Raw genomic sequence first — 17,097 nt, 5'->3', positions numbered from 1 at the left:
TCCAGTTATATCACGGCGTGTCAGCTTAATGTGGGAGGAAAGCCTGAAGTGATGCAGGTCTCAGACGTTTACCACTTCGGTGAAACCCACGAGCACGGGTATGGTGCTGACAAACCTAGAAACATAATCGGGGCGAACCGGGATTCGAACCCACAATCATAGGTCTCTGGCGTGCCCAAAGGACGCAACTCTGCACAGCGAATCGCGGCGCCTTAGACGACTGGGCCACCCGTGCCCCCTCGGAAATAAAGGATTGTTCTGGGCTCCATTTGGATTTTAAGTTATTGTTTTGTAGTTACATATTTTTATATAAGATAACTATATTTCTGGGACTAAATGTTAGTATAGCCTCACAGTTTTAATCTTTTATCTACTTGTGATTATATATTTGATACACACAACAACAAAAACACTCGGATGAGATTCTCTATGTCTGGAGATGTACTGGTGATGAATGGTAAGGTGAAATGGAGTTTAACGTCGCGTCCAAGATTATTGCACTTATTGTGTGTGTGTGTGTGTGTGTGTGTGTGTGTGTACTAATCCGGACTTAGATACCATGCCACAGTTTAACATGAATACCCCACTCAGACACAGTATACTGACTCCGAGACGACCAGTCCTTGTTTTAGCCCCTTAATGACTAGCACCAGACAGGGTAACAACAAGTACCATTTTGTAACGTCTTTTGGTATAACGCGGCCGGGGATCGAACCCCGGACCTTCCACTCTCCAGACTGATGCTCTACCACTAGACCACGGAGGCGGTCGTTGATGAATGGATATGATGGGTTGATGGAGGAACGAATTAATGATTGCAGATGGATTGATTTTTGTATGAAGATGAAGTGATGATAGACTGGTATCGAACGATAGTGGATTGATGTGGATTGATGAATATATAGATGCATTGATGGTGGATCAATGATTGATGCAGTCGGATTGGTGATTGATGGTGCTCATTTATGGCTGATGTAACAGTGAGTGAGTCAGTATAGTTTTATGCCGCTTTTAGCAATATTCCAGCAATATCACGGCGGTGGACACCAGAAATGGGCCTCACACATTATACCCAGTTGGGGAATCGAACCCGGGTCTTGGGCGTGACCAGCGAACGCTTTAACCACTAGGCTACCCGACCGCCCCACTGATGAAACATTCCCTGTGTAGCTGTGGTTTGATATCCATACAGACGGTATGACACATTTAAAATATCAAATATTCCTCCGGACAAAGACGTCCCTGGTGTGACAAGTCCGCCATGTTGATTCATGTGCTATGCATTCTCACCCTCGCCCGTGCTCTCGGGAAGTTTCGGTAATTTACGACACATGTCTGTTCACCAGAGCCGCTGTATCATTCCGTGCAGAGGTCAGAGGTGACGACAACTCCGCCCCCTTCCGACAGCATTCCGTGCATCATACACAAAAGGTTCACACAAGACGTAACGTCCTCGGGTCACGTGACAAATCAGGCGCTGTTTGGGATGGCCATGTGAAACGCTCAGACGCATTACTGTAAAATATATCAAATATTGCGTTATTTAGCTGATATTCGTTGCCGTTGTATTTGTTTCGTTAGGAAAGAGCCTGGTAAAAGACAGACACGTCGTTTGTTGAGTAGCAAGCACAATTTCAATGGAGGACCGTATTCGTGCCATCTTGGGCTTATACCCTCCAACCACTCGCACAACCACACCCACAACCACACCCACAACTTTAGGCTCCAAATAAGTCACACACTTATTTCGAAGACGATTTATATATTGTGCTGATGTGTAATAGTCGTATTTTTAAATGTGCTCATACTAGTGTTAATGGATACATTGCTTGCTATTTTACTGTTCCGTGATGTACAAGTCACTATATCGCTGACATGGTATCGACGTTACAAAAATTCTTACCTCACTCGCTTACTCGAAGGCAGAACCAGCTTCGTTGAATCTAAAAAAATTGCCTTAAGACCAGTGTCAGTTTCAACATAAGGCTGAAATTCGATACAACCGAAGTGTCGAGATAGAACGAGTGTTGTGAGTCTATGAGTGTTAACAAGGCGGCCCGTGTCAGGTTCATCATTTAGCTAAAAATTCGAAACAACCGAAGTGTCGAGATAGAGCGAGTGTTGTCAGTCTATCAGTGTTAACATGGCGGCCTGTGTCAGGTTCATCATTTGGCTGAAATTCGATACAACCGAAGTGTCGAGATAGAGCGAGTGTTGTGAGTCTGTCAGTGTTAACATGGCGGCCTGTGTCAGGTTCATCATTTGGCTGAAATTCGATACAGCCGAAGTGTCGAGATACAGCGAGTGCTGTGAGTCTATCAGTGTTAACATGGCGGCCTGTGTCAAGTTGATCATTTGGCTAAAATTCGATACAACCGAAGTGTCGAGATACAGCGAGTGTTGTGAATCTATAAGTGCTTACATGGAGACTTGTGTTAGGTTCAACATATGGCTGACACTTCGATACAAGAGAAGTGTCGAGATAGAGCGACTATTGGAAATGAACCTATAAACGGTAATTGGCGATCTGCCGTAAAGTAAAATATACGATTTCGATAAACCGATCTGCGCTTGGATGTAGCTCTCATGGATCTGTGCACGTGTTCTTGGTGATCTTTGTCGTTCAATGGCGTTCGCTCGTCACGCCGAAGACCCGGGTTCGATTCCCGACATGGGTACAATGTGTGAAGCCCATTTCTGGTGTCCCCCGCCGTGATATTGCTGGAATATTGCTAAAAAGCGGCGTAAAACAATACTCACTCACTCCATACAATATAGTGGATAGAGCGCCCGCCTGGGGAGCGGAAGGTGGGTGTTTCGATGCCCGGACCCGCTATACCAAAAGACGTTTAAAAGATTATACTTGTTGTTACCCTGCCTGGAGCTCGGCATTAAGGGGATAAAACAAGGACTCGTCGGCTCGAAGACGATAATCGGATTCAATGTTGAAAGTTCCAACGAAACTCAACATGGATATAATAAAGCACGCTGCACCCGAGGTTTGGTGCTGGTTGAGCGTTTGAGCCAAACGGGATAGATCCCCGTGGTTTGTATGAGAGAACAATTGCTTCAATATCAGCTTGTTATATGATATCCCATCACCGTGTCTCGGTGTAACAAAAGACAAACATCGTCAAGGCGACTTTCTTATGACCGTGCACGACATAGTGTTGGTATTGTCTCGGTGTTTGTTTGTTGGGCGAGTTTATATTATAAACACACATATATATGTACACACGGAGACCAGTTACTGTCACCTCGCTGTATACATTACCTGGTGATCGAGCGCATCGACGCAGGTGGTGGGTTTACAGATCTCTTTGGGCGCGGCGTTTCATTGTTCAAGGGTGCTTGGAATAACAGAGTGGTGCTGTGTTATCGTGAAGGTTAATATTTGGTCGATGTATATAATTCTCTTTGCCTATGCAGCATACATAATGTTCATGTGTTAAGGTTTACCAATAAATGTTATACTGTCCCTATAGAGAAAATCTTGGAGATATTACGACCATGACGTAAAGATTGTGTTTCTACTTAATTTCTGTCGATGACATCTTGAGTCGTGGTCATTGCTTTGTACTACATTCCCAAGACATATTAATAGGGAGGTGAGGTGAGGTGAAATGGGGTTTAACGTCGCGTCCAAGATTATTGCACTTATATAGCGACATGCATGTACGTGTGTGTGTGTGTGTGGCTGCTTGTACTAGTCCGGACTGATGCCGATGTATAGAGCTAGCACACTGAGATACCATGCCGCAGTTTAACATGAATACCACTCAGACAGTATACTGTATACTGACTCCGAGCCGACCAGTCTTTGTTTTAGCCCCTTAATGCCGAGCGCCAGACAGGGTAACAACAAGTACCATCTTTTAACGTCTTTTGGTATGGCGCGGCCGGGGATCGAACCCGGGACCTTCCGCTCTCCGGGCGGACGCTCTACCTCTAGACCACGGAGGCGGTCATTAATAGGGAGGAGTTCGGTAACACAATGAAAGTAGTTTCTTGGTTTTGAAAAACCTCTCGATTATTACCGGTCGTGTGAATGAAAGACATGTTCAAGGAAAGAACTCACAATGACAGCTCAGTGGATTGTAGTCTGTCATACAATGTCCGAAACAAATATATCCAATACAGCCCTCGCAAGTCTATCAAAAATATCAAGTCTAGATTGATGCAGAATGAAGAACGTTTTTTGGCTCCTTCTCATTATATTTTATTAAGATAATTTAGTAACAGTTTTTGCTGTAAAAATTGTTCATTCCAGAGACTAGTTGTTGGTCTGAAAGGATTACTTTCCTTCTTATACTGATTTACTTAGAGGGTGGGGAAAGGACTTTGCGGTAGGGGAAAATGAGTTTGTGGGTGGTAACAGAGACTTTGTGGGTGGGAACAGGGACATTGTGGGTGGGGAAAGGGACTTTGTGGGTGGGGAAAGGGACTTTGTTGGTGGGGAAAGGGACTTTGTGGGTGGGGAAAGGGACATTGTGGGTGGGGAAAGGGACTTTGTGGGTGGGGAAAGGGACGTTGTGAGTGGGGAAAGGGACTTTGTTGGTGGGGAAAGGGACGTTGTGGGTGGGGAAAGGACTTTGTGTCTGGGGAAAGGGACGTTGTGGGTGGGAAAGGACTTTGTCGGTGGGGAAAGGACTTGACGGTGGGGAAAGGACTTTGTGGGTGGTAACAGGGACTTTGTGGGTGGTGAAAGGACTTGACTCTGGGGAAAGAATTTGACGGTTGGGAACGGGACTTTGTGGGAGGGTGGGGAAAAGGATTTTGTGGGTGGGGAAAAGGACTTTGTGGGTGGGGAAAGAACTTTGTGTCTGGGGAAAGGGACTTTTTGAGGATGGGAAAGGACTTTGTCGGTGGGAAAAGGGACTTTGTTGGTTGGGAAAGGACTTGACGGTGGGGAAAGGACTTTGTGGGTGGTAACAGGAACTTTGTGGGTGGGGAAAGGACTTGACTCTGGGGAAAGAATTTGACGGTTGGGAACGGGACTTTGTGGGAGGGTGGGGAAAAGGATTTTGTAGGTGGGGAAAAGGACTTTGTGGGTTGGGAAAGAACTTTGTGTCTGGGGAAAGGGACTTTTTGGGATGGGAAAGGACTTTGTCGGTGGGAAAAGGGACTTTGTTGGTGGGGAAAGGACTTTGTTGGTGGTAACAGGGACTTTGTGGGTGGGGAAAGGACTTGACTCTGGGGAAAGAATTTGACGGTTGGGAACGGGACTTTGTGGGAGGGTCGGGAAAAGGACTTTGTGGGTGGGGAAAAGGACTTTGTGGGTGGGGAAAGGGACTTTGTGGGTGGGGAAAGGACTTTGTCGGTGGGAAAAGGGACTTTGTTGGTGGGGAAAGGACTTTGTTGGTGGTAACAGGGACTTTGTGGGTGGGGAAAGGACTTGACTCTGGGGAAAGAATTTGACGGTTGGGAACGGGACTTTGTGGGAGGGTCGGGAAAAGGACTTTGTGGGTGGGGAAAAGGACTTTGTGGGTGGGGAAAGGGACTTTGTGGGTGGGGAAAGGACTTTGAGGGTGGGAACAGGGACATTGTGGGTGGGGAAAGGACTTTGTGGGTGGGGAAAGGGACTTTGTGGGTGGGGAAAGAATTTGACGGTGGGGAACGGGACTTTGTGGGTGGGGAAAGGAATTTGTGGGTGGAGAGAGGGACTTGGACGAGATAAAAAGGGATTTGGGGCTGCTGGAAAAGGGATTTGAGGATGATTAATGTGTGTGTAAGTGTTTGTGTGTGAGAGAGGGGGGGGGGGGGGGGGGGGGGAGAAAGATGGGGACGGGGGTGAGGGAAGAGGGGGCAGGTTTGCGAGATATACTGGTGTTGATTGTAGCTTCCACTGACAATACATCTTTGTATACGACATTCAGATATTTAATAACATAAAATGAGAAAAGAAACATCACTTGTCACTCTTCATTGATTTGTGATCGAGGATAACCTTTTTTCCACAAACATAAAAGACAATTCATAGAAGAAATATTCCTTACGCAGACATCACAAAGTCTGCTTATCTTCCAGGTAGACATACGATTGATGGGAAGACCTAAAAATGTATTTAATGTAAACATATATCACGAGATGCAACTTCTTGCACATCTCATTGGTTGAATGCAGATAGCGTCCGCGTATTTATAGGATAACGAAATAAAAAGGGTTCTGTGTTAGTTGTATCAACTGAAATGTCCTCTTTATCTGCACGAAATAAAGAAAGAACAAACACAATAACCTAGTTTTAAACCTCTAAGAGATCAAAGGAGTGCTGATCGACTTTAATCTAAGAGAGGAAACGAAAATCAGATAATTAATCCTCTGTTCTATCCAGTTACATCCAATTGAAAACTTGGATGTAAATCCACGTCTCCTCATGGGGACTGTGTCAGCGCCGATTCTTCGCCACCTCTATTACAATTTATCATGATAAATAAATGATTACTTCAGGATCTTCCAATCTAGTTGGTGTTTGTCCATTTAGTTCATCACAGTAACAAAATAACTTCCACACACATGCTACCTTATATCCTCCAAAGATATTACAAAAATAGTATATATTTTCTTTGATACGACCCCTCCAAAGTGAAGCTGTTGAGTGTGGAAGGTGAGCTGACTTGTGATTAGTCACGTGATTGATATCGCGTCTTGTCTGTGGGGGTGTTTTCAATTAATTCTTTCTTCTGGCCGAATTCTTACACAATGAAATCAGTTATAAACTAAGACAGGTGTTTGAGGTCAATCTCGCCATGCAGAGGTAGTGTAGTCTTCCGGGGCCTCTAGCAGATCCGGTGGGCTGGGGTGATGGACTGATTGTTCGGGATGAGGCTGGGGGTGGGGGTGGGGGTGGGGGTGGGGGTGGGGGTGTCGGTGGGGTCGGCGCGGGCGTGGTTTTACATAACGATATCTAGGAAACGCCCTCCTTATGGGTATCACAGTTCATACCGCTATAAGGAGATAAAACAAGGACTGGTCGGCTCGGAGTGTGTGAGCGGTGTATCCATGTCAGACTGCGGCATAACGTTTCATTGGGTTTCTGACTATAAAACCAGCATAAGTCTGGACAATTACAAGCGAGCACCGGCTCTTTCACACATACACTTATACACACTCACACATACACACACTAACACACACACACTCACACACACATACACGCGCACACACACACGTACACACTTACATTCACACACTCACACATACACTTATACACACTCACACAAACACACAAACACACACACACTCACACACATACACGCGCACACACACACGTACACACTTACATTCACACACTCACACATACACTGATACACACTCATACACACACATACATACACTAACACATACATACACTAACACATACAAGCACGTGCACACACACATATACGCACACGCGCACACACACATATACACACACACATACACACTTACATTCACACACTCACTACACATACAATCACTCATACAGACGCGCACACTCACTCACACATAAACACACACACACAAACACTAACACACACACTCAAAGACATACGTCTTGAGCGCAACGTTGCCTCACACACCATCCACAATCCTGCAGCATCGGTTAACAAAACTGCTGCTATAAAACAGGACTAACACAATGGGTTTTAATTATTGAGTGAGTGAGTGTGTTTTCACGCCGTGAATCGTTAATTACGCATTGACTGACTGACTGACTGACTGACTCACTGACTGACTGACTGACTCACTGACTGACTGACTCACTCACTCACTCACTCACTCACTCACTCACTCACTCAGGCCTATCAATAATTTATTTCCAGGCATGGCGTGTCCCTCCGGTACGACGGGTATGACGACACCCTCCCCAACGTCTAAGCCGCTAGTGAAGGATGTGAGGATACCCCTGGCCTTGTACCCGCTGTATTACGACATAGAAATCAGGCCCAACATGTACGAAGGTGCGGCCGAAAACTTCACCTTCAATGGCTTCACAAGAATCCAGCTCCGCTGTGACACGCCCACAAGAAACGTAACCCTGCACACCAACAAACTCCAGATCACTCCCGGAAGTCTGGAATTTGGGGCGGAACCTGGAACAGCCGCAGCGCCCTCTATCGAGAACTGGGAATGGGACAAGGACCGACAATTCATGGTGATTCATCTTGACGGGCTGCTTGTGAAAGATGGCCTTTACTATGTGAAGATGAATTATACCGGACCTCTGTCTGACGACCTGCATGGACTCTATCTGTCTAAATACGAACAGAATAATGATACGATGTAAGTTTATTTATCACATAACGGATAGCGTTGTCGATGCGAAAAACTAATCCGATAATCGTGGTATCACGATCCAATAAATATACGTTTAATCTCCATGAATCAATGTTTAAATAGATGTTTTCTATCATTCCTAATAAATGATGTTAACAATACACTCAACTAATAATGTTTATTTAGAAATACTGCCTCCTTTGTGGGTTTCCTCGGATCGGTAAAAATATGGTACTTGTTGTTACCCTGCCTGGCGCTCAGCATTAAGGGGCTAAAACAAACTGGTCGGCTCGGAGTCACTATACTGTGTCTGAGTGGGGTTTTCATGTTAAACTACGTCATGGTATCTCAATGGGCTAGCACTTTAAGTCGGCATCAGTCCGGACTAGTACAAGCAGCCACACACACACACGCACGCACGCATGAACGCACGAACGCACGCACGCACACGTCACAGTATAAGTACGGTAATTTTAAACCCGACCCCATTTCACCTCACCTTACAAAGTTATCTTTGTTTCATGTAGCTACGTCGCTGCGACCCAGTTCCAGCCCACGGACGCCCGGAAGACATTTCCCTGTTTTGACGAACCCGCCATCAAGTCTAACTTCAATATCACCTTGGTCAGGAAGAACCATCTCAAGTCTCTGTCCAACATGCCAATCATAGACTCTCAGGACAGGTAAGCTACAGCGCCTCATCCACTGCAGTTAGCTGTACTAGCTGGCATCGCTTAAGTTTTCTTATTTGCAAAAAGTAGGCATTCTCTGTCAAGTTCCATGATTGTGTATTGTGTACATACCAAAAGATATGTAAATGCAAGGCTAAATACGAAAATACCAGGCTAAATATTATATACTCTTCTAAAATAGAAACGCAAAACGGATATTTTTTGCCATAAATGCAAAATATACGGGACAAAATGTGCAAAATGAAGAGGTTGAATGTGTTATAGTGTCAGTGACAAACTTTCCGGATCAAAATGATCACAACAAGGACATCCAAACCATTAGTCGGGAAACATGTACGATTCGGAAAAACGCACCCAGTGCAATAACAAAAGGGCCATGGAGCTGCACGCACTGCACGTGTAGCAGCACTATGAAAGGTGTTAAAGTGCAGGGTTTTTGATTGCCTGGCATCTGCGTCAATCGAACAGTGACAGTTCAACAGCATGCCAAGATTAACACAAGTGCAGAGAAACAACGTCATAGGCCGCTTGCAGGCAGGGGAATCCCGATCAGATGTAGCGCCAAGCACCATCACAAGGCTATGGGATCGGTTTCAACAGCATGGCTCAAGGTCGGGACGACCAAGAGTAACCACCTCCAAGAGTAACCAAGATCGCTACATCCGACTGCGCCACCTACGTGGAGGACGACCGCAGCCACCTCAGCCGCATCCCAAATACCCGGACTGCGCAGAATCTCCGAACAGACCGTACGTAACCGTTTAAGAACAGCATGTCTACGAGCAAAGACGTCCTGTTCAACGCGTCATACTGAGTCGACAACATCGTCGACAACGGCTGCATTGGTGTCGTCAACACAGGGTATCGTCTCAAGTGCGATGGAGAGATGTCTGGTTCAGCGACGAATCAAGATTTCTCCTCCGTCGAGGGGATGGAAGAGCACGGGTCTACAGACGTCGGTGAGAACGTTACGCCGGAGGTTTGGATGGGGTAGCGTTATGATGTTGGCGGCTATTTCTCATCATGGCAGGACAGGTTTGGTCCATATCCAGGGCAATCTTACGGTTCAACAATACACCAACGAAATTCTCCTACCACACGTCCACGCAATTGGAGCCAACGGCAACGGTGTATTCCAGCAGGACAATGCTCGACCGCATACCGCGGGGATCACAAGAGCCTGTCTACACAACAACATTGTCGATGTTCTCCCCTGGCCCTCACGATCCCCTGATTTGAACCCGATAGAGCACCTTTTGGATAAATTGGATAGACGGCTACGCCGACTTCAACCACAACCCAAGACGTTGCAGTAGTTGTTTTTTGCGTTGCAGGCCGAGTGGGCTACCATTCCCCAGGATGTAATTCGCATACTCGTCTCTACCATAAGCAGGAGATGTCAGGGCGCTATCGATTCCAACGGGGGACATACGCGTTACTGATGGTAGCTGACCTTCACCTTTGTTTTTTCCTATGTACCGATAAATGAGATGACTACATTCACCAAGCGTTCTCTCCACAACTTCATGACTCGATGCCTTGTACGGTTCCTCGAATAAATGTATTTTCCAACCTCACACGAATCTGACTTTGCGTTTCTTTTTCTGAAGAGTATATGTCAATACCAGGTAAGACATTTAAATACCAGCCGAAATATGTACATACCAGGCCAAATATGTAAATACCAGACTAAATATGTAAATGTCATACCAAATATGTTGATGCCAGGCCAAATTTGAAAGCAATATGTGTGCCATATATGTAAAAATCAGTCCATTTATGTAAATGCCATGTAATATATTTTAATACCAGGTCAAACTTTTAAATACCAGGCCAAATATGTAAACTTGTAAAAGAGTTTGTTTGTTTGTTTGTTTTGATAAATAAAGTAAGTTCTCATTGTTTCTCTAAATTGTATACTGGCTTTGCTGTATTGCTCTCTCTATGTGACTTCAGTGTACTAGCATTTGCCTTCCTGAAAATTCCGGGTTCCAATTGGTCTTCAGCAGCCCATATTTTTAACTTTTGAGACGATCCCCTATTCAACCGATTGACTGGTGTTACATGTTTTTCAGGGGAGACAACTGGGTGGCCGATGTTTATCAGACAACTCCGAAGATGCCGACATACCTGCTTGCTTTTATCGTGTGCAACTTTGAATATACCAATGAAACTACGAGTAACGATATACTGGTGAGTTAACGAAAGTACGAGTTATCAGGAGAAGCCTTTGTGCGTCGACCGCCTCCGTGGTCTAGTGGTAGAGCGTCCGCCCGGAGAGCGGAAGGTCCGGGGTTCGATTCCCGGCCGCGTCATACCAAAAGACGTTAAAAGATGGTACTTGTTGTTACCCTGTCTGGCGCTCGGCATTAAGGGGTTAAAACAAGGACTGGTCGGCTCGGAGTCAGTATACTGTGTCTGAATGGGGTATTCATGTTAAACTGTGGCATGGTATCTCAGTGGGCTAGCAGTATAAATCGGCATCAGTCCGGACTAGTACAAGCAGCCACACACACACGCATGCACGTCGCTATATAAGAGCAATAATCTTGGACGCGGCGTTAAACCCCATTTCACCTCACCTCACCTTTGTGCCTTACAACATATGCATATTTAACTAAACTAAACCAGCATTTGATCAGAGGTTGAGAGTGTGTGAATATTGTTTTACGCCGCTTTTAGCAATATTCCAGCAATATCACGGCGGGGGACACCGGAAATGGGCTTCACACATTGTACCCATGTCGGGAATCGAACCCGGGCCTTTGGCGTGACCAGCGAACGCTTTAACCACTACGCTACCCGACCGCCCCTCATGGGTTGAGAGGCGTGTGTGCTTGCACTTGTCCCGCTTAATGGTGGTTTTATACTGCTAGCCCAGTCAGATACATACCACGCCGCTGTTTAACATGGATACCCAACCCAGACACAGTATACTGACTCCGAGCCGATCAGCCATTCTTTATCCTCTTAATGCTGAGCGCCAGACAGGGTAACAACAAGTGCCTTCCTTTTAGTTGTTTTGGCGTAACTGATCTTCCGCTTCAGGACAGACACTCTATCCAATAGATAACAGATGCGGCCATTTTATTGTTTGTTTAGAAATTAAGTGTATTTTACATGAAGTAGTATAACAGCTATCGTCCTTGTCACTTGAAATAGAATCACGACATATCGCGATGATGAATTATCGAAGATGGCTGCATGTGTGCGAACACTTATGAAGTGAAAACAAGCCATTCCGTCAATAAGAACTGTTACTTAAAGGAATGGCAAATATTGCAACGTGAATTTTTCAAGAAATATCCCTTGTGCCCGCGATAAACAGTGAGTGAGTGAGTGAGTATGGTTTTACGCCGCTTTTAGCAATATTCCAGCAATATCACGGCGGGGGACACCAGAAATGGGCTTCACACATTGTATCCATGTCGGGAATCGAACCCGGGTCTTCGGCGTGACGAGCGAACGCTTTAACCACTAGGCTACCCCACCGCCCCCAGCGATAAACATCATAATGGCGTATAGATCTCATGGTAACAATCCGAGTAAGAATCGACCATCAGTGCGAACGCTTTGCCCACTAGGCTATCGTACCATTCCTTAGGCAGGGTAGAGACAGGTGTTTCCAAAGTCGGTCGGGGCGAGGCGTGGCAGTCATGTGGACACAAAACAACTTTTGTTCCTTATGAGACGACCAATAACGCGGAAATACGTCGACATAACTTCAGGCGTTTTCGAAGCGTTTCCTCGTCGTTTTCTGTTTTCCCGAAAGCGTTCACCCGTGTATAACCCGGGTTCGTTTCCGACACAGTACAATGTTGACGACCTTTCGAGTGTTTCCCGTCAAGATATGACTGGTACTGCTACTCACTCACTCATTCACGGACACTTTAAGTGACATGCTGTGTTGTGTTTGCAGTACAGGGCGTGGTCCAGGCCGGAGTCGGTGGACCAGACCCCCTACGCCCTTGATGTGGGGGTGAAAGTCCTAACCTATTTTGAGAAGTACTTTGATGTCAAGTTCCCTCTCCCAAAACAAGGTGAGTTGATGAGTGAATAGATCAGTGGGTGAGTAGGTGAGTGAGTTGTGTTTAACGCCGCTTTTAACCGTATTCCAGTTATATCGTGGCGTGTCAGCTTAGTGTGGGTGGAACGCCCGAAGTGATGCAGGTCTTAGACGTTTACCACTTCGGTGAAACCCACGAGCACGGGTATGGTGCTGATAAACCTAGAACATAATCGGGGTGAACCGGGATTCGAACCCACAATCAAAGGTTTCTGGCGTGTCCAGGGGACGCAACTCTGCACAGCGAATCGCGGCGCCTTAGACGACTGGGCCACCCGTGCCCCAATCACCAAGTCAGCGAGCCTGACCACCCAAACCCGTTAGTCGCCTCTTACAACAAGCATAATTGCCTGTTACGGCAAGTACGTGTTGCTGAAGACCTGTTTAAACACGCACCTGTACAGTATTTCAGTCACGCCACCGTGTGTCAAATATGGATTGAGTGAGTGAGTGAGTGAATTTTGACGCCGCTTTCAACAGTACTCTATGTATGTCACGACGTGTAAGCTTTATGTTGGAGGAATGCATACAGTCAAGCAGGATGTTTAAGGTTTCGGGTGAAACCCACAAGCATTATGTTTGAGTATTGTAAAAGTTTGCTTAATATTCCTTCCAGACATGATAGCCATTCCTGATTTTGCTGCTGGAGCCATGGAGAACTGGGGGCTGATCACATACAGGGAGACGGCTATGTTGTATGAACCGGGAGTGTCTTCAGAGGGCAACAAGCAGAGAGTCGCGGTGGTCGTGTCTCATGAACTGGCGCATCAGGTGTGTTCTGTGAACACTTGTATGGACCGTTGTGTGAACACTTGTTGGAACTGTTGTGTGAACACTTGTATGAACCGTTGTATAAACACTTGTATGAACGGTTGTGTGAACACTTGTATGAACCGTTGTATGAGCACGTGTATGAACGGTTGTGTGAACACTTGTATGAACGGTTGTGTGTACACTTGTATGAACCGTTGTGTGAACACTTGTATGAACCGTTGTGTAAACACTTGTATGAACCGTTGTATAAACACTTGTGTGAACCGTTGTTTAAACACTTGTATGAACCGTTGTGTGAACACTTGTATAAACGGTTGTGTGAACACTTGTATGAACCGTTGTGTGTACACTTGTCTGAACCGTTGTATCAACATTTGTATGAACCGTTGGGTGAACTATTGTATGAACCATTGTATCAACACTTGTATGAACCGTTGTGTGAACACTTATATGAACCGTTGTGTGAACACTTGTCTGAACCGTTGTGTGACACTTGTATGAACCGTTGTGTGAACACTTGTATGAACCGTTGTATAAACATTTGTATGAACCGTTGTGTGAACACTTGTATGAACCATTGTATAAACACTTGTATGAACCGTTGTGTGAACGCTTGTCTGAACCGTTTTGTGAACACTTGTATGAACGGTTGTGTGTACACTTGTATGAACCGTTGTATAAACACTTGTATGAACCGTTGTGTGAACGCTTGTCTGAACCGTTTCGTGAACACTTGTATGAACCGTTGTGTGAACACTTGTATGAACCGTTGTATAAACACTTGTATGAACCGTTGTGTGAACACTTGTGTGAACCGTTGTATAAACACTTGTATGAACCGTTGTGTGAACACTTGTATGAACCGTTGTGTGAACACTTGTATGAACCGTTGTGTAAACACTTGTATGAACGGTTGTGTGTACACTTGTCTGAACCGTTGGGTGAACATTTGTATGAACCGTTGGGTGAACACTTGTATGAACCATTGTATCAACACTTGTATGAACCGTTGTATAAACACTTGTTTGAACCGTTGTATAAACACTTGTTTGAACCGTTGTATAAACACTTGTTTGAACCGTTGTGTGAACACGTGTATGAACCGTTGTGTAAACACTTGTTTGAACCGTTGTGTGAACACTTGTATGAACCGTTGTGTAAACACTTGTTTGAACCGTTGTGTGAACACTTGTATGAACCGTTGTGTAAACACTTGAATGAACCGTTGTGTGAACACTTGTATGAACCGTTGTGTGAACACTTGTATGAACCGTTGTGTAAACACTTGTTTGAACCGTTGTGTGAACACTTGTATGAACCGTTGTGTAAACACTTGTTTGAACCGTTGTGTAAACACTTGTATGAACCGTTGTGTAAACACTTGTATGAACCGTTGTGTAAACACTTGTTTGAACCGTTGTGTAAACACTTGTATGAACCGTTTTGTGAACACTTGTTTGAACCGTTGTGTAAACACTTGTATGAACCGTTGTGTAAACACTTGTTTGAACCGTTGTGTGAACACTTGTATGAACCGTTGTGTAAACACTTGTTTGAACCGTTGTGTGAACACTTGTTTGAACCGTTGTGTAAACACTTGTATGAACCGTTGTGTAAACACTTGTTTGAACCGTTGTGTGAACACGTGTATGAACCGTTGTGTGAACACTTGTATGAACCGTTGTGTGTACACTTGTATGAACCGTTGTGTAAACACTTGTATGAACCGTTGTGTGTACACTTGTATGAACCGTTGTGTAAACACTTGTTTGAACCGTTGTGTGAACACTTATATGAACCGTTATATAAACACTTGTATGAACCGTTGTGTGAACACTTGTATGAACCGTTGTGTAAACACTTGTATGAACCGTTGTGTAAACACTTGTATGAACCGTTGTGTAAACACTTGTATGAACCGTTGTGTAAACACTTGTTTGAACCGTTGTGTGAACACTTATATGAACCGTTATATAAACACTTGTATGAACCGTTGTGTGAACACTTGTATGAACCGTTGTGTAAACACTTGTATGAACCGTTGTGTAAACACTTGTATGAACCGTTGTGTAAACGCTTGTATGAACCGTTGTGTAAACGCTTGTATGAACCGTTGTGTGTACGCTTGTATGAACCGTTGTGTGAACGCTTGTCTGAACCGTTGTGTAAACACTTGTATGAACCGTTGTGTAAACACTTGTATGAACCGTTGTGTGTACACTTGTATGAACCGTTGTGTGTACACTTGTCTGAACCGTTGTGTGTACACTTGTCTGAACCGTTGTGTAAACACTTGTATGAACCGTTGTGTAAACACTTGTATGAACCGTTGTGTAAACACTTGTATGAACCGTTGTGTAAACACTTGTATGAACCGTTGTGTGTACACTTGTATGAACCGTTGTGTGTACACTTGTATGAACCGTTGTATAAACACTTGTATGAACCGTTGTGTAAACACTTGTATGAACCGTTCTGTGTACACTTGTGTACAACTGGGGCGATGTGGCTAAACAAGTGCTCTTTATCTACAGTGGTTTGGTGACCTTGTGACGCCGTCATGGTGGGACGACCTCTGGTTAAACGAGGGCTTCGCCAGCTTCGTGGAATACATGGGAGTGGACTTCGTTCATCCAGACTGGAAGATGGTAAGTTATGCCCTGATGAAATATATTATCTTTTCCTCGCAACTGTGTGTGTAAGCTCTACTTTTTAATGGGTGGAGAGGTGTTAATAGGTTCCAGATGGCGGAATGTATGTGTGTATGTAGTTATGCCTTGTGTTGGACATTTTGAGCAGTTTGTGGTGGAGGATCTCAGGGACGTGTGTATGTAGTTATACCTTGTGTTAGAGCAGTTTGAGCAGTTTGTGGTGGAGGTTCTCAGGGACGTGTGTATGTAGTTATGTCTTGTGTTGGGCACTTTGTGCTGCAGGATCTCAAGGACGTGGGTATGTAGTTATACCTTGTGATGGACAGTTTGAGCAGTTTGTGGTGGAGGATCTCAGGGACGTGTGTATGTAGTAATGCCTTGTTTTGGGCAGTTTGTGGTGGAGGATCTCAGGGACGTGTGTATCTAGTTATGCCTTGTGTTGGGCAGTTTGAGCAGTTTGTGGAGGGGGATCTTAGGGATGTGTGTATGTAGTTATGTCTTGTGTTAAGTTTGAGCAGTTTGTGGAGGGGGATCTTAGGGATGTGTGGATGTAGTTATACCTTGTGTTGGACAGTTTGAGCAGTTTGTGGTGGAGGATCTCAGGGACGTGTGTATGTAGTAATGCCTTGTGTTGGGCAGTTTGTGGTGGAGGATCTCA

General features: G+C 45.1%; 1 protein-coding gene across 1 annotated transcript in view; it reads left to right on the top strand.

Annotated features, from left to right (window-relative positions):
• The window catches only part of LOC124151609 (aminopeptidase N-like), a 56,090-nt gene that overhangs the window by 19,178 nt on the left and 19,815 nt on the right, over positions 1-17,097 (top strand). Inside the window, exons 2-7 of the mRNA XM_046524141.2 lie at positions 7,803-8,262; positions 8,784-8,939; positions 11,024-11,141; positions 12,868-12,988; positions 13,631-13,785; positions 16,323-16,436. Coding sequence (XP_046380097.2) covers positions 7,803-8,262; positions 8,784-8,939; positions 11,024-11,141; positions 12,868-12,988; positions 13,631-13,785; positions 16,323-16,436 — 1,124 coding nt within the window. The remainder of the gene's footprint in view (positions 1-7,802; positions 8,263-8,783; positions 8,940-11,023; positions 11,142-12,867; positions 12,989-13,630; positions 13,786-16,322; positions 16,437-17,097) is intronic.

This window comes from Haliotis rufescens, unplaced genomic scaffold (assembly GCF_023055435.1).
Source record: "Haliotis rufescens isolate VD_foot unplaced genomic scaffold, xgHalRufe1.0.p SCAF_33, whole genome shotgun sequence".
NCBI classification, from domain to species: Eukaryota; Metazoa; Mollusca; class Gastropoda; order Lepetellida; family Haliotidae; genus Haliotis; species Haliotis rufescens.
The sequence above is the reverse complement of the archived record's forward strand: the minus strand, read 5'-3'. Positions and strand labels throughout refer to the sequence as shown.